The sequence below is a fragment of the Fusarium odoratissimum genome, assembly GCF_000260195.1.
Source record: "Fusarium odoratissimum NRRL 54006 unplaced genomic scaffold supercont1.17, whole genome shotgun sequence".
Taxonomy (NCBI): domain Eukaryota; kingdom Fungi; phylum Ascomycota; class Sordariomycetes; order Hypocreales; family Nectriaceae; genus Fusarium; species Fusarium odoratissimum.
The window spans coordinates 510,760-534,318 of NW_022158703.1; the positions used below are offsets into that span (position 1 = coordinate 510,760).

General features: G+C 47.6%; 11 protein-coding genes and 1 non-coding gene across 14 annotated transcripts; 6 read left to right on the plus strand and 6 right to left on the minus strand.

Annotated features, from left to right (window-relative positions):
- Nucleotides 1-250: 250 nt before the first annotated feature.
- FOIG_10145 (uncharacterized protein) lies at nucleotides 251-1,710 on the minus strand. Its single transcript, XM_031210443.1, has 2 exons — nucleotides 1,040-1,710; nucleotides 251-990 (listed from the first exon to the last, which is right to left on the minus strand). The coding sequence occupies exons 1-2, from the start codon at nucleotides 1,558-1,560 to the stop codon at nucleotides 366-368; spliced, it is 1,146 nt and encodes a 381-aa protein (XP_031059921.1). The 5' UTR covers nucleotides 1,561-1,710; the 3' UTR covers nucleotides 251-365.
- Nucleotides 1,711-3,142: 1,432 nt separating this feature from the next.
- Nucleotides 3,143-4,340, plus strand: FOIG_10146 (uncharacterized protein). The gene has a single exon (XM_031210444.1). The coding sequence runs from the start codon at nucleotides 3,267-3,269 to the stop codon at nucleotides 4,110-4,112; it is 846 nt and encodes a 281-aa protein (XP_031059922.1). The 5' UTR covers nucleotides 3,143-3,266; the 3' UTR covers nucleotides 4,113-4,340.
- On the minus strand, nucleotides 4,311-6,254 carry FOIG_10147 (uncharacterized protein; the record flags this gene model as incomplete). Its single annotated transcript, XM_031210445.1, has 2 exons — nucleotides 4,311-5,689; nucleotides 5,753-6,254. The coding sequence occupies 2 exons, from the start codon at nucleotides 6,252-6,254 to the stop codon at nucleotides 4,311-4,313; spliced, it is 1,881 nt and encodes a 626-aa protein (XP_031059923.1).
- A 989-nt stretch (nucleotides 6,255-7,243) lies between these two features.
- Nucleotides 7,244-7,690, plus strand: FOIG_10148 (uncharacterized protein; the record flags this gene model as incomplete). The annotated part of the gene is made up of 1 exon (XM_031210446.1): nucleotides 7,244-7,690. The coding sequence occupies one exon, from the start codon at nucleotides 7,244-7,246 to the stop codon at nucleotides 7,688-7,690; it is 447 nt and encodes a 148-aa protein (XP_031059924.1).
- A 770-nt stretch (nucleotides 7,691-8,460) lies between these two features.
- Nucleotides 8,461-9,963, plus strand: FOIG_10149 (uncharacterized protein). Its single transcript, XM_031210447.1, has 8 exons — nucleotides 8,461-8,549; nucleotides 8,605-8,637; nucleotides 8,691-8,781; nucleotides 8,830-8,871; nucleotides 8,922-9,114; nucleotides 9,162-9,299; nucleotides 9,350-9,775; nucleotides 9,821-9,963. Exons 1-8 carry the CDS (start codon nucleotides 8,499-8,501, stop codon nucleotides 9,852-9,854), a joined length of 1,008 nt encoding a protein of 335 aa, XP_031059925.1. The 5' UTR covers nucleotides 8,461-8,498; the 3' UTR covers nucleotides 9,855-9,963.
- Nucleotides 9,964-10,026: 63 nt separating this feature from the next.
- FOIG_10150 (uncharacterized protein) lies at nucleotides 10,027-11,721 on the minus strand. The gene is made up of 2 exons (XM_031210448.1): nucleotides 10,910-11,721; nucleotides 10,027-10,858 (listed from the first exon to the last, which is right to left on the minus strand). The coding sequence occupies exons 1-2, from the start codon at nucleotides 11,582-11,584 to the stop codon at nucleotides 10,094-10,096; spliced, it is 1,440 nt and encodes a 479-aa protein (XP_031059926.1). The 5' UTR covers nucleotides 11,585-11,721; the 3' UTR covers nucleotides 10,027-10,093.
- Nucleotides 11,722-12,560: 839 nt separating this feature from the next.
- On the minus strand, nucleotides 12,561-13,646 carry FOIG_10151 (haloacid dehalogenase, type II). Its single transcript, XM_031210449.1, has one exon. The coding sequence runs from the start codon at nucleotides 13,567-13,569 to the stop codon at nucleotides 12,793-12,795; it is 777 nt and encodes a 258-aa protein (XP_031059927.1). The 5' UTR covers nucleotides 13,570-13,646; the 3' UTR covers nucleotides 12,561-12,792.
- Nucleotides 13,647-13,803: 157 nt separating this feature from the next.
- Nucleotides 13,804-14,932, minus strand: FOIG_10152 (uncharacterized protein). Its single transcript, XM_031210450.1, has 2 exons — nucleotides 14,660-14,932; nucleotides 13,804-14,604 (listed from the first exon to the last, which is right to left on the minus strand). The coding sequence occupies exons 1-2, from the start codon at nucleotides 14,810-14,812 to the stop codon at nucleotides 14,044-14,046; spliced, it is 714 nt and encodes a 237-aa protein (XP_031059928.1). The 5' UTR covers nucleotides 14,813-14,932; the 3' UTR covers nucleotides 13,804-14,043.
- A 199-nt stretch (nucleotides 14,933-15,131) lies between these two features.
- Nucleotides 15,132-17,179, plus strand: FOIG_10153 (uncharacterized protein). The gene has a single exon (XM_031210451.1). It carries the CDS (start codon nucleotides 15,141-15,143, stop codon nucleotides 16,974-16,976), a length of 1,836 nt encoding a protein of 611 aa, XP_031059929.1. The 5' UTR covers nucleotides 15,132-15,140; the 3' UTR covers nucleotides 16,977-17,179.
- A 2,676-nt stretch (nucleotides 17,180-19,855) lies between these two features.
- Nucleotides 19,856-21,197, plus strand: FOIG_10154 (uncharacterized protein). Of its 3 annotated transcripts, none has more exons than XM_031210453.1 (3): nucleotides 19,856-20,138; nucleotides 20,204-20,583; nucleotides 20,641-21,197. In XM_031210453.1, exons 2-3 carry the CDS (start codon nucleotides 20,479-20,481, stop codon nucleotides 20,926-20,928), a joined length of 393 nt encoding a protein of 130 aa, XP_031059931.1. In that variant the 5' UTR covers nucleotides 19,856-20,138; nucleotides 20,204-20,478; the 3' UTR covers nucleotides 20,929-21,197. The 3 variants fall into 3 exon arrangements, with proteins under 3 accessions (XP_031059931.1, XP_031059932.1, XP_031059930.1); XM_031210454.1 differs by having other exon boundaries at nucleotides 19,856-20,090; XM_031210452.1 differs by having other exon boundaries at nucleotides 19,856-20,583.
- On the plus strand, nucleotides 21,187-21,268 carry FOIG_10155. The gene has a single exon. It is a non-coding gene; the product is annotated as a tRNA-Gly (tRNA).
- A 146-nt stretch (nucleotides 21,269-21,414) lies between these two features.
- On the minus strand, nucleotides 21,415-23,386 carry FOIG_10156 (triacylglycerol lipase). Its single transcript, XM_031210455.1, has 2 exons — nucleotides 22,631-23,386; nucleotides 21,415-22,582 (listed from the first exon to the last, which is right to left on the minus strand). The coding sequence occupies exons 1-2, from the start codon at nucleotides 23,237-23,239 to the stop codon at nucleotides 21,563-21,565; spliced, it is 1,629 nt and encodes a 542-aa protein (XP_031059933.1). The 5' UTR covers nucleotides 23,240-23,386; the 3' UTR covers nucleotides 21,415-21,562.
- Nucleotides 23,387-23,559: the final 173 nt, after the last annotated feature.

Consider the following 23,559-nt stretch of genomic DNA (forward strand, 5'->3'; position numbering starts at 1 on the left):
GTAATGATCAAGGCCGAAACGGACTCTTAACAAGGAACGATAAGGGCTCTCAAGTTAATGTGAGGACGGACAAATAATAGGTGAAGATGGCTGCGCCTGAATCTGGCCCAGGTTAGTTTATTATAAAGTCTAAGGACACGAACAACATCAAATCCCATAGCTTGCATGGTCAAGCTTTATGCATCGAGCCTCGCTGACGAATGAGGAGCTCCCATGTTGGGTATTTTACATTGGATGCAAAGCAAATTTGCAGCGATTTAAGAATAGTCATCCAAAGCCTCGTAAGAAATTGGAAGATTTTAGCTCAAGTCTAAGATGGTTGTTGTAAATTTATGATTATCACGCTAAGTTATGTACGTCTTCGTCTAAGCCTTCATGATCTCGGAAAGTCTAACAACACTAGCACTAACAGTGTTGTTTCCACCAGCAGGAGGAAGAATACCCGCACCCATGATCATAAGCAGATCAGGATCCTTCTTGAATGTCAAAAGAGCGCGGGTGTACGCTGTAGGCTGAGGAACACTCCACTTCTTCCAAGCAGACGCATCACCAAGAGCCTGGTTGGTGAAGATCTCAGACATGGTGCCGCAGCTAACAACAATGGTACCGTTCTTTCCACCATAAGGAGTCCACACGACGTAAGGAGAACCAGCGGGTCGAGCACCATCGGTGGAGATGATCTGCTGGCCGGGTTTGTTGAGGAACTTCTGAGGGTCCTTGGAGAGGCGGTAGAAGACGGGGAACCAGTAGGTGCTGCCAGCAGGAGGGTTGGGGCCACCGCCATACTCGTAGGTGTAGATGTACTCGTTATTGGGGAGCTTGGCGACAGTGGGCATGCCAGGGCGAGCGTAGTAGTCATCGTACTTGGTGTCCTCGACAACCTTGCTCCACTTCTTGAGATCAGTGGTGGTCTGGTGAACAAGCTTCTGAGAGTGAGTAGCGTTGTCGCGCTGATCAGAATAGTACAGAATGAGCTTCTCCTTGTATGTCCTGAAAATTGTTAGCAAATCATCCATCGCATTAACAGAACTTCACTTACATCAGGAAAGGTTCCCAAACTGGAGTAAGCCCATGCTCAGGCTTAGCCTCGCCGCCAAGAGCAACATGGCTGACGAACTCCCAAGTAACTCCCTTATCAAGACTAGCATAGACCTCGATAAGAGTCTCACTCAGATCAGTGGGAATACTGCTGCCCGAGATGAGAACAGTACCCTTAGGGTACTTTCCAAATCGACGAGGAAGCTCATAGAGCTGAGGCTGATATCGCAGACCCCAGTTGTTCTGAGTATCCTTGACCTTGGAGATCTCCTTCCAGGTCTTGCCGCCATCCTTGCTCTTCACAATGGGGAACCAAACGTGAGGAGGCTCGGGGGAGTAGTTCTCCCAAGTAGCCAGAAGGGTACCATCCGAAAGCTCAAGAGGACGGGCATAGAGGACTTGAGGGTCGTTGTAGTTGGAGGGAGGATCAAAGATCTCAACGTTGCTGAAGGTCTTGCCCTTCTGAGCAGGCTTTGCCGCCACGAGGGGCAGCAAGAACGAAACAATGGCGGCGAAACGCATCTTGAGACCTGCTTCCGTTGTCGATGGCAGGTTGCTGAGTCCAAAAGATGCGGTCAAGATTGGAGTCTTATATAGTCACCTTGCGCTTAAACCGTCGCATACGATGACATCTCCGCCGAGGTAGTGTCATTTTACGTAGCGTCATTGTGTCTATTCCGCTGCGGAGAAATTGAGCCCCATCGTCTGGGGTGTTGGTGACAAATCTGGGGAATATGGGGAAATGATTGGCGCGCAAAGTGAGGAATCCATGCTTAAGTCGATGCGCGCCAATCGGCAACGCACAACAGTTCGGCAGTCCAGCAAGGGTGAACATTTCGCTCGTGAATGAATGCGGGGGCAATCTTTTGATAGGAGCGATAAATTCTATGATTCGGTAAGTTAGCCACCGAGATCAGCAGATTGATTAACGCTGTGGGTTAATGCAGTTGCTTGTTTTAGGTATTCGTCGGCGAACAATGGGGGTTATACCCTGGTCAAGGTTTGGTAGCCTCGGATCAACATTGCAAATGGAGCTTAGGCATTGAGGCTCAGGACAACACGAGACTTCACATCAAGGACAAGGGTGACATGCAACAGTGTAGTATTATTCTAAAGTTTAACCATACAATTGGGTGTTCGAGATCGGCAGACCCGGACAAATGGCGACTCGTAGAAGCATCCGCCTCCATTAGCAATGGCTATTATCACGCGATAGTACTTGTTTAACTTATGAAAACCGCTTTGCCTAGCCATTCTATTCTTAGGAAAGAAAGACCCAGGAACAGTATGCGAGGTATCGTTGATGAAAGTAAACATGCTACCGGCCTAGTTGGTGCCCTTCTGCGAGTACACCTGCACCACGAAATTAGAAAGTACTGTGTCGAGGGCAAAGCGGAAGATTCCGTTGGCAGCAACAGCGAAGGCAGTATCATGCATTTTAAAGCTGCTTACAAGATGAACTAGTCAAGAGAGGAAGGCTTTGCACTTGACTTGCCCAAGTCTAGAAAGACTGGCCAATACAGTGCAAAGGCTTTGAAGTAGTTGCGGGCGACAATTAGCCACGGCCATAGTCAGTCTACGCCAACGTTGTATCGATCTGAAGCTGCGAAGGCCTCTGGGAGCATGGGGACTTGGCAAATCACAAGATAAGTACTCAAAGAGGCTGATGACTTTATCTTAAATGTCCCCAGGTTGTTGTCATTCATGATCGCGATCCTAAGTCTTTTTTACAACACTCACGGAAGGGATAATGGTGTTACTTCTAGAATCTCTGGCGATATTCGAAAAAGAAGCATTTTGCATGCAAGAAGAATAGTTATGCGAGAGAAGTGTCTAGCAACGATCGAAACGAACGTGGAGGAATGAGGTTTATGAAGGATAACCAAATACCTTATCATAACGAACATGATTTAGGGATTTGGCATCACATGAGATGAAATATGGTAATCGGGGTTAATTTGAAATGCCTTAGTAGTTCCTTTGCATTTCCCGTGCTCTTTGGCCTTAACTTACTCATCTCCTCAGACTATGGGTAATCGTCGCGGGTATAATTCACCGACGCTATAGTCAAGCACGCTATGACTTACCCCGCCACGTCAGATCTCACCCATGCCGTCGGATCGCGTAAGCATCATCAGCAACCCAAATATCAGCAATCAATACCTTTTAAACTCAAATGCGGCCTTACAAATCTATCGCCATTGATAATCTCTGTACCACTACCCAACATGAGCACACAGGCCAAGCCTCTCTCCTACATGGAAAAGCTCTCCAACGAGGTCTTCGCTTACCGCCCTTCTGAACCTACCGCGCCGGACTCTCCGAAGATCATCATCATCGCCAGTTGGACCAATGCACTTGATAGCCATATTGCCAAATACGTCGATAAGCACAAGGAGTTATACCCGACTTCGCAACTTGTTCTTGTGAAGAGCTATAACAAGAACTTTTTCGACCCCAAGGTTCTGGCGGAGTCGGTAAAGCCAGCAGTGCCAGTTATCAGAGCCTCATTTCCAGACGCCACGTCATCAACGGCTGAGCCAGGAATCATGATTCATCTCTTTTCGAACGGTGGTTCTTCGAATATCTCATCGTTGTATGATGTTTACGCTGCGACTGCTCAAGAAGGCGAAGATCCTTGGCTTCCGCCTCACGTAACAGTCTTTGACTCAGCACCGGGTGCTCAGCGCCTCACCAACACGGCCGCGTTCTTCAAGTCGACTGTTCCAAAGTCATATCGCTGGGTGTTTATGCCGCTTGTCTATTTCGTTGCAGCTGCATGGCAGTTCACCAAGGTTCTTGGTCTTACAAAAGACTGGCTGGCTTTCTGGGGTTCGACTCATAATACGGCTGAGGGCAAGAGGGAGCGTGAGATTCGTCGAACGTACATTTATAGTGAGGAGGACGAGTTGATCGATTATAAAGATCTGGAAGCCCAGGCTGCTGAGGCGGAGAAGCTGGGATTTGATATCCATCTGGAGAAGTTTGACGGGTCTCTTCATGTTGCGCATGCCCGAAAAGATGAGGCGAGATATTGGAGTGCTGTCCAGAAGACTTGGAGTGGGTTTGAGTAGTCGACATATATCGGACTTGAAAATGGCAGCCTTCCGAACCGTTTCATAGACTCAAAGCCGAAGGTCTCCTGGCAGATGAGCGAATGGTGGAGGTCGGAGAGAGATTAATCCTCACACGACAAAGTAAGTGAGCACCCAGATTTTACCATACATATATACCACGTAGACCCACGATTTCAACAGTAGTATTTCAAGCAATCACCCTAAACGAATAAGCCTGTGTCCCAGAAGATAATCCACCAGTTCCAGATCTGGTACGGAAAAGTCAACATCGATATATCCAAACCTTTCATAATGGTCTCCCATATCCTTCAAGACCAAGACCATGTCAGAGCGCAGAAATGCTATTCCGAGCCAAGTGTGCCCCGCTTCCAAATCTCTGTATATGCTATCACCCGCTTCAAACTCCTGTGTTATGGAAAACCCATCAGCATAAGTGATCCCATATCTCTCGGTGCCATCTTTTACAAAAGAGAGTTTCCACATGTTTCGAAGATTCCAATGATCCCCTTCCTTCCGCCGTATTCTTACGTGAACAGTCTGGGCCTCGATGAGTATGTATTTGCTCAACATTGGTGATATTCTTTGGAAGATATTGAGATCCCTAAAGGCTTTGGCGTCTTCAATGGCAGTGCCGTCGTGTAGTAGCAGAGAGGCGGTTACATTTTCTTTATGAGATCTGTTGATTGTCGAATATGCCTTGCCCTTCCAGCCAATCCACGACCAACTCGGGAAATCTGGTCGTCTCTGTGCCGGGCCTATTATACCCCAATTGAGGGCAGAAACCACGACATCCCCGATTGAATTATCATTATTGTATAGGATCGGCTGACCCCAAAGGTGACGAAAAGAATCCGGAAAGGCGTCTTGGAATAGATTAAGGATGCCGAGAAACGCATTCAGTGTATCGCTCTGGTATGTAATCTTTCGTTCTGAAAAGTCTCCAGTGAGTGAGTGTACACCTTTCTCCCCGACATTGTCCGGGATAAGATGTAATACTCTGCACTGAAATGGATTGCATAGATCAGGACTACCTGCCTGAGCTAAAAGATCGAAGTTCTGTTCAATTGTCTCGCGGAACTCACGCTCCATACAGTGAAGGTACACCTGTTCATCTGTGAAGACGAGCTTCCTTCTTGAAACAAGGCCCTCTTGAAATGTCCAAGCTCGAGACGCCCATGTCGTGTTTCGGATAGCTTCTTGTGCACTCCGGCCTGTGGAGGCTAAGCGGTGAGCTCCAAGGCGTAAGTCTACTGAAGGGGCGCTGACTCTTGGTGTGCTTATGCCTGGAAGACCATAGTCTGGCCCGTCGCCTGCTGCAGCGATGATAGTTAAGTCTGCCTCACGGTAGATCTTGTGCATCTTCTGAACCTGCTCGCGCTTCTCGGGGCACTCATGCTGTGGCAAGCAGTACCTGTCTACCCAGAGGAAATTGATACCAACTTGTAGCGCGACAGTAATTGCATCCTCAATAGTTTGTGGGAAAACAGAGCTGGAGGAATATGACTCATTTGTTGACGCACTGTCTCCCCATACATATGACAGAGCAGCGAACTTTACACCGGTTGGTAAAGGCTCTAGCTTCCGAGTCTTACAATTGATAACAGCTAGGCCTTTGGGCTAGGAGAGCTTCCCTTCACCAGGATTGCAAAGCTCTCCATGCACGCCCGCGCAATGCGCAAGCCATCGCTTTACCGCTTCGAAGTCGACGTTAGCGGGGTCAATCAGCCGAACTCGCTGACCGACTCCGTTAAAAGTGTCAGAAAGTTCAGCCAAACAACCAAAGCTATGAGCTGACGTTGGTATTATATTGTACCAGAGAGGTTGGTCAATAGATCTGGTTTGATTGCAAACGATTAGCCATGTCGAATCTCTTTGATCTTTCGCTCGTCCCAGAACTCGATCACCCATCTCCTCATCAGATGGGAACTTTAGTTTCGCTCCTCTATAGGCGAGTTGGCTTGGGATAGTGAACATGCAGAAATTATCTTCTCTTCTGCGGGGCCAAGTGTTATGTTCGCCGGCCGCAATGGAAAACAGCGCTTGGCAGAGGGGACAGCCTTCGTCCTGAAGAACAGCACTTCGCTTGCCAAAAAAGGCTACTGGCTCGCGGCATTCGACATTGGTCCAACGACCGGACATAATATTGTCGAGGTCTAGGGATTTACATCGCGAGCAGATCCTTTCTTCAGTGGTCTGTTTCGACAGAACCATTTTTGATGTTGGGTTTGTAAGGTGAACATAGCAGTTTGGGTATCCATGAGATATCAAGTGCTGCCTGAAGGTGAGTGGCCCACAACCAGCAATTATCACTGGCTGAAAGCTGCATGAATTTACCAGGACCCGTGACAGGCTGCCCAATCATATTCAGCTTTACTAGGGTATGCCATGAAAGTGTTGCGATGCATGGGGTGTATGAACAGAGTACTGGTTAGGAATTCGGTATTTGTAACTGTTAACTCATTTTCTTTGTCAATGTGGTAATGATGAACCATCGGTAGATCAATCTCATATTAGCTATTGTTACTGGCAAAATAGTGCTCAATTCTTGTAGCTTATCTCTGCGTTGGCATTGACGTGAGTTGTTCAGCCTTTTATTCTTTGCCCGAGGTACGTAGTATATATCATTCTGTTTTGAAACTCTTATTTAATTCATGTTCTATCGACTAAAGGATGAGCAGCATTGATGAGAACCACGTTCATTGAAGAGGTTATATGAGATTCAATATGTCATCCAATGGTGGCCAAGAGATCCGAGATGAATGCTGGTCGAATGATGTTCAGTTTTCTCGTTCCAGATTTTCGAACATCAGCAGACTGCATAATCAAGAGTTCAGGTGAAACTATACTAATTGTCATACTGAACATCAACATTTCATAGGAGTGATAGAGAACATCTTGTTCCTTACGCATGGTTGACTGAAATCCTTTAAATAGCTCCATCCCATCACCTCCAAACCCATCATCATCCACCATCTCATCCACCATCTCATCCACCTTCATAACAGCCTTCACAGCAACTTTCACATACAATCTCAACCGATCTCAACATTTATTCACGAAACACTAATAACAACCCTAACACGCAGAAAAGAAACTCTTCTTAGCAAAAGTCTTCATTATCCTTCACCATGTGTGTCACTATCTTCTGGGTCCACGAGTGTGTCTTTTGCGGAGTCCTTAAGGATAACGCCTCTCGCTACGACCCCGAGGTTACTGGTGCTTGCCCAGAGTTCGAGGAGAAGCTGGAGTGGCGCTACTGGGTCTGCCCCCCTTGTGAGGAGGCGAAAGCTACTGACGAGCGCAAGTTTCCCCCTAGAGGCCAGCGCCAGCAGCAGCAGGGTGTCCAGAGTACAACTCTGTTCCCGAATAGACCTCTGTTCCAGGATGCTCCGCGGTTCCAGAGTCCCCAGCAGTTTCAGAGCGGTTCTGGTGGTCGTCACACCGTTCAGCAGTATCCTTCTCAACAAGGTGAGCAATCTCCCCAGTTTTTCCCGATGGGCCATCCTTCCCGTCACCAGAACGAACCCCGTCCCCACGGTCGTCGTGAGAGCCATGGTCACCACCACCACTACTAGGTGGGGTTGTCCTAGGTAGCTCATCAGTAAGTTTCCCATCCTTCTGTCGTCAAGAGTATCAGTGAGTAGTCGATGAACGACCAGGACCGTGGCGAACTTCTAAAGCAAAAGAAAAAAGACCACTAGGAAAAAAATGAAAATTTGAAGAAAGTCTACAAAAAAAGCGAATTTGGTTGGAGGAATAAGAGATCACAATGGAGGAAATGTTGGAGGAGCTTCTCAGAATTGTAGGATATCTGGTAAGTATGTGGCGAAATGAATTAGAAATGTAGATAGATTGCCAATGAGAATTAATTTTGGCAACTTTTGTGCATAGAACGAGTACCTTCGTGAGGATGAACCTAGCAGCTGAGCGACTCATTAAGAACCCAGTATCAGCATCATCAGAGTGTGACCTGAATTGTCGAACATAATTGGCCCCTATAGAATATTCATCATGTCTATAGTGCTCCTCATCGGCTTGTTTGGGCGGAATAGTTGGGGCGTAGCCAAACCACCCCCCTCTTTGGTAAGTCCACCCATATAAAAGCGCAGAGTTGTATAGTCTGTATAAGCCTTGATATGACACTCTAATTCATCACGCCGCTCGTATAATAAAGAGAAATCAGTGTGCACTGTCATCTGTTCAAAATACTCATTGCCTTGGAACATCGTATGATCAGACCCTGGTCATCCAGCTGCATATGCAGTGAACTCAACCAACAGGATGACAAATATCGACTGGGATTGTGATTTACTCATAAAGCAGCCGGATATCCTCTGAGCGGGGAAGTTTTTAACATTGCGTGATTAAATAATTTGCATCAAAATGGCAGAACCAACTATCAACGCGGAGCCTGACCTAGTACCGGATGAACAGGTTCTTCTACCAATTGCTGAGAAGGACAGGGAGACTCACTAACCACGAATTTCAGTCTGACGAAGAGCATGACTCATCTATGGGATTGGTAGGTCACTTCTCACGAACGTCTGTCGTTGCCGACCTGACCTAGTGGAAAAGAGCTTAGCGTCCACGTCTGAGAGCTTAAGAAGCTCCATTCTGGACTATCGAAAAGAAAACGGCAGGACCTATCATCGGTATAAGGATGGGAGTCAGTCTCTTGAATTGCTGCTCTGCTGTTGTTGACTAATGATAACAGAGTATAACCTTCCTAATGACGACGTCGAGAAGGAGAGACTTGGTATGGCAAAGTCTCGAAAGGCCGCCTTCACTGCTGATTTTCGCAACTAGACTTGCAGCATAACTTGTTTATTTTGATGCTCGATAACAAACTCGGTCTCGCACCTCCGAATGATCCTAATTCTAAGGCCAAGCGTGTTCTTGACGTTGGCACCGGGACAGGAATATGGGCCATCGACTACGCAGACGAACATCCGGAAGCAAAAGTGATTGGTGTCGACCTTTCGCCTATCCAACCTGATTTGTACTATATGGTCGGAATATTATGGGATGCGTACTGACATTGATCAGTGTTCCTCCGAACGTGGAGTTCTTCATCGATGATATCGAAGAGCCGTGGAACTTCTCTGAGCCATTCGACTACGTTCACAGTAGGATGATGACGTTTAGCATCAAGAGCTGGCCGAACCTTGTGAGCAGCATTTACGAGTAAGATCTATGACTACGTTGAGCACAGTGAGGCTGATTACCTTCCTTAGCAATCTTGTGCCGGGTGGTTACGTGGAGCTTCTTGAAATCGACCTTTTCGCTCATTCAGACGACAGCACCCTAACCGAGGATCATCATCTCTCCAAGCTTATCCACCTTCTTGACGAAGCATCCACCAAGATTGGTCGCCCATTCCAGGATAATAAAAAGAACAAGGACATTCTGCGCGATGCGGGATTCGTGGATATTGTAGAGGCTGTTTTTAAGTGGCCGACGAACCGCTGGCCTCTGGATAAAAGGTATAAGGAGATTGGTGAGTGGAACAATCTCAACATGGATAGTTTCAAGGGTCTTGAAGCACTGTCCATGGCAGCTTTGACGAGAGTTCTTGGGTGGAGCCAGGAAGAGGTTACCGTCTTTTTGGCAAAGGTCAGAAGGGACCTGAATGACAGGACCATTCATGCTTATTGGCCGGTGTAAGTGCAGGATAACCTATTGAAGCCCAACTGCTAACCTAACAGATACTCAACTTATGGAAGAAGACCTCTCGATTGAGACGGCGATGAAGTGTTCAGCACTCTCATCAAAAGATGTTGAGGAATAGTGGCATTGTTTATTAATATTGTCATAGATGTTTATCAAACCCAGTGCTTCGACCTAGAGACTGCCTATTATTATGACTTCCATCATGCTCAGTACATGTGTTCTCATATCATGCCAGTTGCAGTATGTGTATCTTGAAATGCCAATATCATTAAAGCTTCTATTTTCATTACTTAATCAACATTAAAGTCTTATCTATGCGCATCCATGCTCCTTTGTATCGTTCTCGTATAATCCTTTTCCGCGCTGCGTAGTGAAGGATTAGAGCTCGCTGCTGTATCTGGGTATCTTGGGTCTCTCTCCGCCGAATCATCAACCTCGACCACCACCGATGTCACGGTATCCATCTGAATAGCCGGTCCTCTCAGAGATTCTTGGCTGATGGTGCGTGTCATTCCCTTTCTACTTCTGTTCTCTGAACCGCTTGCCCTAGCAGGCCATGACCACCATCCTCCAGCGACGTTCTCATCTGTTTGTTGGCCCCCTTGGATCGAGATGGTGTTTCCGAACCGACGACTAGGTGTTTTGAGGAAGGCGAAGGTGCTCAGGCCAACATCGTCAGACGAGACGTCGTACTTTGAGGCGAAGACGATGGTGTTTCGGGTTGTGCCAAACAGCAGGCAATCGAAGGAACCGTTGGATGCGATCATGGCACCCGCAAAGCAGAAGTAGCCGTTGGGCACATGCGCGCCAGCCATCGTCGCAATACGGCCAGCCGCGAGAGGAAGAGTACACATAACGTAGATGACGGGGTAGATCAGGAAAGCAGGGTTACGGCTGAGTTGGAGTTGCATGGTATCAGCTTCGCTTGGTGACCCCGAGGACTCAAAGCGGGCTTGACGACGGAGATGGAAGAAGATGATGAGGTATAGGACAGATGTTGTACCGAGGCCGAGGAAGATGTAGAGGTAATGTGTGAACAGTCGAAGGTTTTCGTACTCTCGGTTCATCCAGCACTGTATAATGTTAGAGGACTGCTGACAGTCAATGACACATCTAGGACTTACCCAACTTCCAGCGCGGACAAAGAAACCCCCAAACTCGGCACCATTACGGGTGGCGGCGATGGGGATGAGGGAGATGGCGTAGACAAATATCCAGATGGCGATGATCATTGCATACAGTACCCTCTGCGGTGTCTGCCGTCGCTTGACGACAGCAAGGTAAGTGTGAATGGCAATTGCAGTGATGAACATGGACGAAGCCAAGTCACCAAGCGACACGAAGAGTCCTTGGGTATAGCAAGACGCAGTTCCAACCATGATCGCATTATGCCGAAGCCACGCGGCGTTGAGAAAGAAGGCTACTCCCTGATGCATGTCGGCGAGGAGTAGATTGATGATAAGAACAAGGAATTGATTCGGTCGTCGAGGGGCGGTAGGAGCATCGCCATCAGCCTTCTTATTGGCGTCTTCATTGTTCTCAGCAAATATCCCATCGATACCCAGCGTAAAGTCAATCGCCCTCTGAATCGGTCCAGTCGTATGTTGAAAATGCCCCGAAGGCTGCGACTTGATGAACAAGCTCCATGTCGTAAGCTTATACACCAAGTAAAAGAACAAAGTACTCGCAGAAAAGAACGAAATGAAAGCGAGGACAGTAACGGCGGTCAATCCGTGTCGAAGATCATCGTTCAAAGGGTTCAACGTCCGCCCTTCAACAGGAAGATCGCCCCACGCCATTTTTGTTTTCTTAAACGAGAGAATCTGTCGAATCTCAGGGACGAGATGCGTACTGCAGATGAGAAATGACAGCCCCCCACGGGTATTAAGAGGGAAAAGACCCTGAATGGGCCAAGAATGTAAAGGATTTATCGCCCAGAGGCACAGATCCACGATGTGACATCGCTTCGCAGCTGAACGCCCGTTCTGTATTAACGCATCAAGGGAATCCTGGCATTTTTTCAGCACTAGAGTTCTCGGCCGACTCTTTTCACGCCGAGGCTAGGCCAACCTAGTGGTCTCTCACGGATGTGGCTTTTTCCGCTGCAGATTTGTGAGAGGAAAAACGTGGAAGTCATTTGGCTATTCTACGGGTCAGTACGTAATTGAGATCCATTCTTGACATCTTGTCAGTTGGAGCGTTATCTATCACCCTTGAAGATAGTGGAGATAAATGTCGTGTCTCAGGTTGATGAAGAAGAAAAACCCAAAAGAAATATGCTTAGAAAATGGGTCTTCACCGACCACCGACCCAAAGATCGACTCGCTTGCTACGGCACGATTGCACATCAATAGTGGATGAAAATACAACTCTCCAGTTCACTTCGAAACTCAACTCTATTTCTCTCACCTCAAAAACGAGCCTCGGCACAGAATTCATCTTCCTTCTGTTGCTGACATGGCGTCGGCAAGTTAGGATCGGCGCACGCGATGTGGCGTCGAGCGAGTCAGTGTTTCGTGTTCAAACGTTCCTCGCTAGAACAATCTTGGTAAAACGCCTAGACATAGCGTCCATCCCATGTGTCCTAGCGCACCGAGCCCTGGCGTTTCGGCAGTTTTGGTCATAGCGGATGACATTTTTCACATTTTATGCGTTGAGAGGGTCTAGAACGAGCGAGGTCTTTGAGTTTTTGTTAGTATCGGGGACTGAATCACGATTGGGAAATGAGGCTGGATGAGTGAATCGCGCCATATGCCACTGCTCTGGGCCGTGCTGCTGCAGAAGATGAAACAATACTAATTTTATATGCTTTAGACCTAAAAATGGCTGCCATTGAGTTTGAACTCAGGTCATATAAACAAAGCAAGGTCTCCATCTCGATGAGTTGCATATTCACCACCGTGATATTTAATGCCATCTGCCGGCATAACTCAGCGCTCAGCCCTACTTCATCCATGATCCATGACCGTAGGTCGTAATTGTTCAGGCCGCAGCGCAAAACAGTTTTCTAAGCTGTCTTCTGAGCAAACTGCCTTTCCACTTCCTCCGCGAATTTCCCAATGCTATCAAATCTCCATTCAAACGCCACGTTTTCTTTCAATCTCTCATAATCACCTCCAACACCTGTTCCCTCTTTCTTTTCACCGCCGCGAGAGATCCAAACACTTCGGAGTCCGAACCGTTTGGCCGGGACGTGATCTGCAGTCAAACTTCTCGCTACGTGTAGTAATTCCCCGCGATCCTTGTCAACGCTCAGATCGCTTTTGAGATGATCAAACAAGTAGTCGAAGTTTGCCTTAGCGGGTTTATAACTACCGATGTCTTCGGCAGTGTAGACTTTGTCGAATTCAGCGGGCTGGAGATGCTTTAGAGTTGAAGACGCGTTGACGTTATCCATGTTAGTGAGGATGATGAGCTTGTAGTGCTTCTTCAAAATTTGCAAGCCTGGAATTGTATCGGGGAAAGGGAGCCAAGTTCCGGGAAGGGACTCGAGATGATTCATTTCTTCATCAGGTACAGAAATATCGAGTTCTTTTGCAAGACTTTTGAACGAGCGCGAGACGATACTGCTGTAGCGTAGGGTAGGCTCCCCTTCTTCAAGGACCTGGGTAAACTCGTGAAAGCGCTGAATCAACAGAACTGGATTCTCTTTGTAGTCGCTATCGGAAGGAAGGCGACTAATGATAGGCTGTAAGCCACGGATCATGCCAGACTCTTGGTCTATCAAAGTGCCATAGCAGTCAAATGACAATGCCTTGAACGTTGTAAGATCAGGATAAGACATGTTGAGATTTATGGCCTGAAGAGCAAATAACAATTTAATATGAGTGAGTTTCTGGGTATTCTCGTTTCTAATAAGCAAGATATTAAGTTAGGGTGAGGAGATTGATCATTATTAGTAGCCTATATATACTCGACTTGCAAGGGCGTCGTTGACGAGATCACCAATTCTTTCTGACCACTGACGTCAAGGCAGAATCCTTTGGCTAAGCCAGCGTATTTTGCATCGAGCAATGCTTCGGCCAGTCGAACTTTTGAACAAGGCTGTTCAAAAACACAATCATCATCGATTTCCAGTCTCGAATACTGGGTTCGTGAATTCGGCCACTTTAGGAGAAACATTTGAGCAATAATTATATATCAATAAAAGCCAAGCATTTGCCAGCCCAAGAAATCAGAAGAATAACCATATGTGAGAAAGAAAGGAAAAAATGCCGAAGAAATAATGCTGAAAAGACCTGATCAGAGTGAGAGATGTTTAGCTACCAGACAGCTTGGCAACCGCAGGTGCTTTGCGCACCCAGTCCAGCAGCCCACTCTCAGCAGCATCAACAAGCCATCTCGCCAGCGCACCTCGTGGGAAAGAATACGTATAACCCTTCTGCCCAACATATCCCACGAACGGCTTTCCATCTTCCCTGTCCTTCAACCAGCTTTCCTTATCAGACTCTCCAGGAATGCCTGAGATGCGGAATATGGTCCAATCGAGGTCCTTGGCCTCGGTCTCGAATGTTTTCCCGATCGAGGTAATAGCGCGATAAGAGTTCGAAAAAAAGAGGCGGACCATGAGATTTATTGCTGGCTGGAGGATAGTCCATGCATCTTCTTTCTGGGGGATGGTGAGCGTTCCCATGGCGTAGATTCGTTTAACGCCATGTCGGCGCATCGCGGGGAAGAGGGAGTCCTTATAGAAGTCGGGGATAGAGTTTGGAGGCGTGGTACGATCGCTGATTAGAGGTCCAAGGAACGAAATGACGATGTCGACTTTGGCCACGGCTCTGTCGAGAGCTGCCTTGTCGGACAAATCTCCTTTAACGATCTGAGAAAGTTAGTCATTTCCTTGGTTCAAGTTTACCATTATATATGAAAGTTACCTCAAGTAGTGGATCAGAAACCAAGTCTTCAGGGACTTTTTGAGGATTTCGTGCGTATGCTACCACTTTATGTTTGCGGTGGAGAAGTTCGCGGAGAAGACAGATACCAGCAGGGCCGGTACCGCCCAGCACGAGGACGGTTAAGGAAGACATGATGAGTGATGTGATGAATTGATTAGAAGATGATGGATGAAGGATGATAGCTCTCTAGTTGTGCGAAGTAGATGTTTATATGTACAATTTTGGCCCTCCATACCTCTCTCGAGCCTTGACATCACCCCAAACCTTCGCGATTGAATACTCCGCGCGTAACTCATTCCGCGCGGAGATCGATTGGTTCTAACAGTCTCGCGCCAATGACTAATCAGATCCTCCCCACAGAAGACGAATCAGCGCAATCCCCGCTAAAGAGTATCTCCGCGCGGAGACTTGGGTTCGGATCTCCCGACACCCAACACTTGCATAATCACGATTACAAACAATGAGAAACAACGGAAGTTGTTGGATTTGTCGCGTGCGCCACAAAAAGTGCGATGAGATTCGTCCGAATTGCGAAAATTGTGCCGCGCTCGGACTGGCGTGTCACTTCAGCAATGCCAAGCCGGAATGGATGGACAATGGCGAGCGACAGCGCCAGATGAGCCAGCGATTGAAGGCCCAGGTCAAACGAAATGCTAGAAACAGAAGGGGGAGACAGATGATCCAAAGGATTACTCATCAAATCGACAAGGAGCCGGCTGCTCTGGTTGAACCCGCTGATTCACCTCCAGTCCCTACTCCAGACCCAACACCTGGCATAACTGTCTCGGAGTCGGTGGACGACACGACACCGGCTTCTTGGCCCAGCAGCATTTACAGTGATATCTCACTAAACACTGACAATCGTGCGCATGAGATACACAATACCCTCGACCTACCACTACGCGCGACTCCCGAACAATCCCTGTTCGGCGATACTTTTCGTGAGACGCTTAACGTCAACCTCCATGGCGAAGAGGACCTTCGTTTCCTCATGACCTACAAGGACTACGTCTTCCCACTACTTCACCCCTTCTATCACACTTCGTTCTTCGAAGGCGGCCATACCTGGCTTCTGGTTGCTGCCTTTAGAAACCCCGAGTCAAGACAGTTGATCGTGAGCCTAGTTACGTACTTCTTCTCAGTCGTGCCCCTCGTTCCTGGCGCAGGATATACCTTGTGTTCGACCTTTGCCTGGGAGCAGGTTCAAAAGCAATCGGAGCAAGCTTTCAAGGGAATGCAGCATAGGGTTGAGATGCTTGGCGTCACTGCGAATCTATGGGAGAGAACGCATCTCTTTGGAGACATCATGCTGTTACTCGAGTTCGAGACCATGACTCAGTATTCCCAAGCATGGAGACCTCATCTCGATGCCGCGATAATACTCTTTAAGCAAATTCTCGACTCACCAGAATTGAGGCATGTTGTGTGGCGCGTAACATTTGATCCAACGGAGATGTCAGCCGACCAAGCGAACAGAATTGATTGCTCAGGCGTCAACTTGTTTTCCTCAACACAAGTGGCTTTACGCTTTTTCGCTGCCAAGACCATTCTCGCCGACATCGTATCTAGCAGTGCACTCGAGCAAGTTCCACGTCTCAATGACTACTACGAAAAGTTGATGTCGGGTCAAGGTGAAGCCAGTCTGAACATGAAAGATGTGACTGGGTGCGAGAACTGGGTTTTTCTCAGCATTGCGGACACAGTGGCTCTTGACGCCTGGAAGAAAGAGACGAAAATGAATGGGAATTTCTCATTCATGACTTTGGTTCAACGTGCAGGCAAGGTTCTTGAAAAACTCGATCGAGGCCTGGCCATGCTGAATGCTGAAGAGAGCCGAGCGCAAAACGCCCCCCATCAGCGAGGTGAGATTTTCGCAGAGTTTACTCTACTACGAAGCATGCGTCCTCCACAGGACGCTTACTACACCATTACGCGGGTATGGGCCACCGCTGCCAGACTGTATCTCATCGTTGTACTCTCGGGCTGGAGCCCTGGAACAAGCGAAGTTGACGAGCTCGTATCTGATAACCTGAAGCTACTGCAAGACTTGGATAAACCAAGCTGGTTGATGCCGTTGGCCTGGCCCTTCTGCGTTACAGGGTGTTTGGTGTCCGAAGGCCAGGAATCGGTAGTGGAGAGCATCTTTGGCAGAACGAAGCCACTGAGTAACGTGGGTGGCTTGACTGAGGCTATGAAGATCGTTCGAGAAACGTGGAAACGGCGAGGGGTGTTGAATCAGGAGTGGGACATGGCGGCTTGTTTTAGGGGTTTGGATGATATTCCGTTGTTGGTTTGAGTGCTCGAGGATGCTTTGGAAAGTAGAGAACGGTCAGGGGGAAACTAAGGCCCAAATAAGGATTGACGGACAGGAGAGAGATTTACCACACAGGAGTGAGCATAGTGTAGGATATTATTGCTGAGATAAGAAACAGCACAAACAATTCACCCGTTCATAGCTCAAGGTTATCAGTAGCAACACTCACCTCAAGAGTCCGCCCATCCTTCATCGTGCCGCCTTGCAGGCTTGCGTTTTGGAGACTCGGATTTACCTATCAAGCATTGTAAAAGTTAGCAAACAACGCTGTGATAGACTGAAACAAGATACGATGGAAAGTCTCATGTCAGGCGATGTCGGTTCAATGGGTCCTCAAAGACGCAGTATTCCATGCGAGTAACCTCAGTTCGGCAAAATATTATGCATCATACAGAATATTAAGTGGGAGAGAAGAATCAGAGTATACTATACCTTTCATGAATGGTCTTCTTGACGGGGCTTGACTGTGGATGACTAGTATTTTCGGACTCCAAGCTACGAGACTCTCGTCGAGGTTTATATGCTACGTTATGTATCATTACGTGCCTCACTTCATCGTCTCCCAGTTGATAGTATCAAGATACAATAACGTCTTGGTGCTCACGATGAATCATTTTGCATAGTTTGGTAGATGTTTACGTCACGCCGAGACGAAAGGAGTTCGGCGTGAGAATCATCCCTGTTCCCAATGCTGCAAAGTAGTGGCTCGGGCTCGATGAAGTGCCCGTTGGCTGGATGAGGGGCTTCAATTGAAGTCTGCAGTTTACCGGCACACCATGAATACAGTCAATCGAGTTGGATGTATCAGTACTCCGTATACAAACTACCATTGGCATTGAGAGACATACAACGAGATACGGGCACAAGCGATGCAATTATTGTGAAGTAAGGTCTACAAAGATATTCTAAAGCTAAATACATAATGTTTAATGGAAGACCTTGGCGAGTCCACAGCACAGCTTTCTGAGTGATATTGATACTCCTTTCACACTTCTGTTGACGGCCTGAAAGCCTCTCTAGCTTGTGCTGTCAAAATTAAGGTCCCTGACAGCGTACACTGCACCGATTAATATACACTAGATGTATTTGACACGGGATGCTTGGAATTAGACATCTTCGATACAGGATGATACAGAATGACTCATGGTGATTCTCCCGATTTGGAAAATTTGACCTGGGGATGGCTCGCGCTGATTGGACCATGGGTACAAATTCATCATCAATGAGAACGAACAAGGGTAGTGAAATCTAGGATAGACATTTACAGTGAAGACAAACAATTAGAGCCTTCAACTATACTCATTAAAATTTTCGTGGCTACGGTTTCTGGCGTCGAGCATGTTTGGTTTTACATATTCCATTGACCTTCAATGAGGCTCGCGGCATATCTGCGATAATTTCAGCTTTGAAACTTCTTCCTGAAACCCTACTTGCAGTTACTTCTCCAGGGTTTTCAATTCTTTCAATACTCGTTTTACAAAAACCCGAAATGCTTACGAAGGCATCGAAATACATGTATACCGTGACTGGATGTTATAGGGCCACATCGGTAATGTAATCTCAGTCAAGTACAACAGCCTTGCCCCTAAGGCCAGTTGTTGAATCCGGCCAGCAATTACAATAACGTACTAAACAGATCAGAGACAGAATTATTCTTGCCACTAGTCTACTTATATTTGATGGCGATGTTGACGTCTCGACGACCCGACTGCTTGCGCTCAAGCTTCATCCACAGGGGTATCGCGTTCGCCTACACACGATTTCGCCCACTGCTCTCATCTCGAAGCGAGTATAATGAATAGCATATAAATGCTGACTCATGTAAGTATACTTAATTCACGCTATCGGTTGGGGAAACACGATATCCGGCAGATCACGTTGTGCTCGGCAGATGTCAACTGCCGATCGACATTGATGGAGAGTCGATGTTGGCCAGCTGCCAATTTATTATCCAAATTAAGCAGAATGCAATGCTGATCTCATTTCAGAATCAAAATCGTCATTTTGACATAGCTTGATCTCATATTAATTAGGAAGTCCCTCCTGGGGATGAATGTCCCCGGACCTAAAATCCCGGGCATGCACGTTCCGAACCCGCATTATCATATCCTGCCACCTCCGCAATCAACATGTTTCCATTTTGATCCCGACCATTCCGCCGATTCGCCGAAAAGAAACACACGAATAACTCCTTTGTAACCTTGGAATGCGTTATAACTCTCCCCACAACCGGGTCGACTTTCGTTCGGGATATGTGATCGGCCCAGGGTAACGCGCGTTGTGTTTGGGTACCAGTTAAGTGCTCGAGCCCGCACTTGATGCTGAGTTCAGTCGCGGTAATGAAATAACGCAGCTGCTTGGCAGAAAGGCCAGGTCGGGCGACAATTGAGCGTTTGGAGATTCGAGAAGTACCGCTATTTGGTTCCTTGTATGCTCCGATAAAGAGAGCGAATATTTTTCTTTGGTTGATGACGATGTCTGTTGGGAGACTTCAGTCTCGGAGGGAGAGGTAGGTTCAGTAACGAATGGCATTTTGGAAACAATCGGACGTTATTTGGAATTGATCTGCGACAGTTTGCTCCTTTGAATGAGTTTGGGGGACCACGCCCGCAATTATAACCGTTGTATTTATATCGTCTGCCACGGGGCGTTGGGTGAAGCCCCGCAGTCTATGATCCAGAAGGTGGACAGTGTAAAACCAGTATCTGCGGGGTGATTCTCCCCACGTTGCATCCGGACTCTTCGGCATATCAGCGCTACTGACCGCCCTACGTAATGAGATACAGGGTCCAAGAGACATCCTGTTTTAAATCCCAGCGCGTGTCTCCCTGATGTTCCGTTTCTTGCTCTCGATTTCTCTTCTCTTTCTGCTCCAATATGCTCTAGTTACTCCGAGGAGTATTATCCTTGGTGGCTCAATAACCATGACGCAGATGACTTAATCTCAGACAGGTCTGTAAGCGAGGCCTTGATTTACAGTGGGCTTTTCAGCCCATAGCTGATTCTCTGGGGCCATTGTCATGGCATTGGGAGTCTTGCACCGGATTATCACCCAACCATCGCAGTTGCTGGTTCATATTAACGGCCCTTCTTTGTGTGGGTTGATCTACCAGTCTGAACATGAATGTTTAACGAGTTCGTGAAGTGAGGATAAGCACTGTACGCAACAAAACTTGCATTGGCATGTGACTGATGGTTGCAACCCATAGCCTTTTGACACATGAGGCCCCCAAGGGCCGTTCGAGAAGGGTCGGCAACCCATACTAAAACGCAGGGTTCACTATGCATCTCTGGCACGAGACAGCCTACACTACGTCATGCGCTTCTAGAACGCTGGTCCAGTATCAACCATGTCTTTCTCGAAATCGTTTAAGGGTTCCTCTGGTCCCCACGAATGAGCCATATTATCAATACCGGAGAATAAAATACATTTGATCATTTTCTTGATCAAGCATTCCATCTATCCGAAATTTCGTACTAGATTATGAACCAGGCCAAGCCAACCGAGATGGATACGGACAACAAGCGTCTCTTGAACCGATATGGCATTCTTCCAAAGCGAGGCAACCTTCTCAATCACCAATTAGAAGTTCGTATAAACCATTTATTCGTCAAGCATATGCCCAGCTAACACTGTTGATTAAAGGGAAGAAAATATTTCGACTCGGGAGACTTTGCTCTCAGCCAAGCTCATCGGCCATCTAACATTGGCAACATCACAACAGGTCGCGAACATCCAATCCGCCAAGACATATCAGAGCCTTCTAGTTCCGTCCCGAGCTCAAGTAACATTGATGATAACGCAAACCAACAGTCATCAGCGAGACGAAGAAGCCTGGAAGTAAAGTTTCACGCTCAGACTCACCTTCAACAAGAGATGGAAAGTCCTCCTGAGAGTGAACATCATGGTACAGAAGAGAGAAACAACGGGTAGGTTATTGTTGAAATGATACGTGTTTATCAAACATGACTCAGTCTGTGAGTATGCGAGGTGTTCTTATGTAAAGGGAAAATGGACATTCGTCCAGAGTCTATTGAGGCCTATATCTCCAAAGGACTCTATGTAATTTTAGGTCGCCAAGAACAGTCTCTTCAAGCATCAAGTCACTACTATGTAGGACAACAACTTCAAATCTCGCCCACCTCTCGTGCCTTAGTCTGCATTGGGAGCGTCTAAATAGCATCATTAGAAGCGTAATTGGTTTAGTGGTAAAATTCTCCGTTGCCATTCGAGCAGCGTCGGGGAGCCCAGGGTTCGATTCCCTGATTACGCAATGAGAGAGCTGAGGCTCAAGACATCTTTTTGTTATTGTATTTTCTGGTGCTTTTGTGAGTTTTGCGATGCTTCAGCTTGGTGGTGAAGGTGGCGCTGAGGTTCAAGATTGAGAGCGGCTCAGACCCTGCTTGGTCCCAAGGCAAGTACAGATGGATAGTTTTCATTTCTGGTAAGTCATATTGTTCTTACTATAGAAGTATCCATAGACAGTTATGAAGAGAGCTGTGTCTCTCTGAAGATTGTTGTCACTCGTAGTTAGAGTGTTGTACTGTTTATTTGTTTCCTTCTATGCTCACTGTTGTGAGATGTCTACTTTACTCCACCAAAACTCAGATTGCTTGCGAGCCCAATCATCATCCGTAAACACAGCAGTCTTGCCAGCATCTCCTCCTATCAACTCCTCATTCCCCTCGCCGAATCTCAACACCTTGGGACTCTTGGGATCATATGCCTCCCACTTGGGTCTCTGGGGGTACTCTCCAGGGACAGCGTTAGGGTCTCCTCGTGTGATGAAGCTGGTAACGTAATGGTTCAATGTCTTGGCAAGGTCTTTTTGTGTTTCGGAGACAGCGACGACCTTGGGATCGCAGACTTCGTAACGCATGTTATCAGCGTGTTGGGCACCGTTGTTGACCGTACTAACGGCGGCCCAGTGGTAAAGATAGACGGGGACTGACGGGGAGGCAAGTTCCGCAGTTTGGCGTGCGGGAGCGACATAAGCATAGTGGGCATAAGCAGCCTCAATGCGTTTATACTGTGAGCCCATATCCTTGCGTGTCTCCTTGTACTCGGAATCCTCAAACTTGGCTGGGTCTCGGTAGAGCTCCTCAATAGTGTCCAAATCCTCGGAGGTAAGCAGTGGTAGCAACTCAGCCCAGAAATGTCGAAATTGAGAAGACTCCGACATTTGCTTGTTAACATAAAGGGAACCTTCGTTCGTTGTGAAGCCAGTCATTATGGGCACCTTATGCCACTTGCCCGACTTCCATGTCTCAAGAGGCGGTCGCGCGATGACTTCACCGTCGATTACAGGTTGGAAAGCCCAGCGAAGGGAAGGGTTATACTTGTCGAATGTAGCTGTTTGCGCATCTGTGATGACCTTCTCGGGCTGTTGGCGCAGATAAGGGAAGATCTCATTCTCTGGGAGATTTTCGGGGACGCCGACCGCGCGGAGGAAGTCCTTGAACTGAGCTTCATGAATCGGCGCATTGTAAGGTCTCACGGCTCGTGATGTAGGGGCTCCGGACTCAATAATGGCTTTGTGGAAGAGAGGGGCAACGCCCTCCTTGTAGTGCATGATATGATGACCGATCTGCTTGAAGTTAGTTGACTGTACGCTCAAATGAGCGATGGAACTTACAGAATGAGCACCGGCGGACAGACCAAACAATGTGACATTACTGGGGTCACCACCGAAGGCTGCGATGTTTTCTTGCACCCACTCCATCATGAGAATCTGATCCTTTAATCCAAGGTTAAGAACACCCTCCTTAGCACTCAGACTCGAGGGCAAAAATCCCAAAGCTCCAATCCGATATTGAAATGTCACTGCGACAAAAGCTGCCGGCGCATTCGCCACCATCGACGCCGTCTTGTGCATATGCGCCGAACCTCTGTTAAATGCACCGCCATGGATATACAAAGCAACAGGTAACTTTTCATGTTTATCCGCTGACTTGCGAAAAATATTCGCTGTCAAACAATCCTCACTCTGCTCAAGCGTTGGTCCCACCAAAAGTCCCTTGCCAGGAGCTGCAGGGCCATATTCAGATGCATCGATGACTTTGTCGGGTGAACCTGGGATTTTGACGGGGAGACGGAAACGGAGATCGCCTGTTGGGGGTAGAGCGTAGGGGACGCCCATCCAACCATCTACGGGTTGGGGTAGGCTGTCATTCAGCTTGACGCCGACGACCTTGCCCTGGGGAAGGGCGATGGTTGGAGTGTCTGGAGAAATTTGGCTACCCATTTTGACTTGATTTGCTACTATCGCCAATGAGGAATTGTGAGAATACAATGGTTAAATACAGTCAAGACTCAACACTGACGAAACTCGTTGTTGGAGTAGCGCCATCAGTATGAGGGGCATCTCCTCGGCGTCCAAAAACCGCTCCGCTCTCCACGTCTCAGTTCCGACAACGGCTTCAGCAGCACAATCACCGGAGATAAGTGCCATTCGCGCCCTATCTTTCCAATCCAAGAAATAAAACACGCGAATCTCCCTTTTCAGATCGGGGAACTTGCTTTACCCCGCGAATTCGCCTGTTGAATATGGACCCGATCGCTACC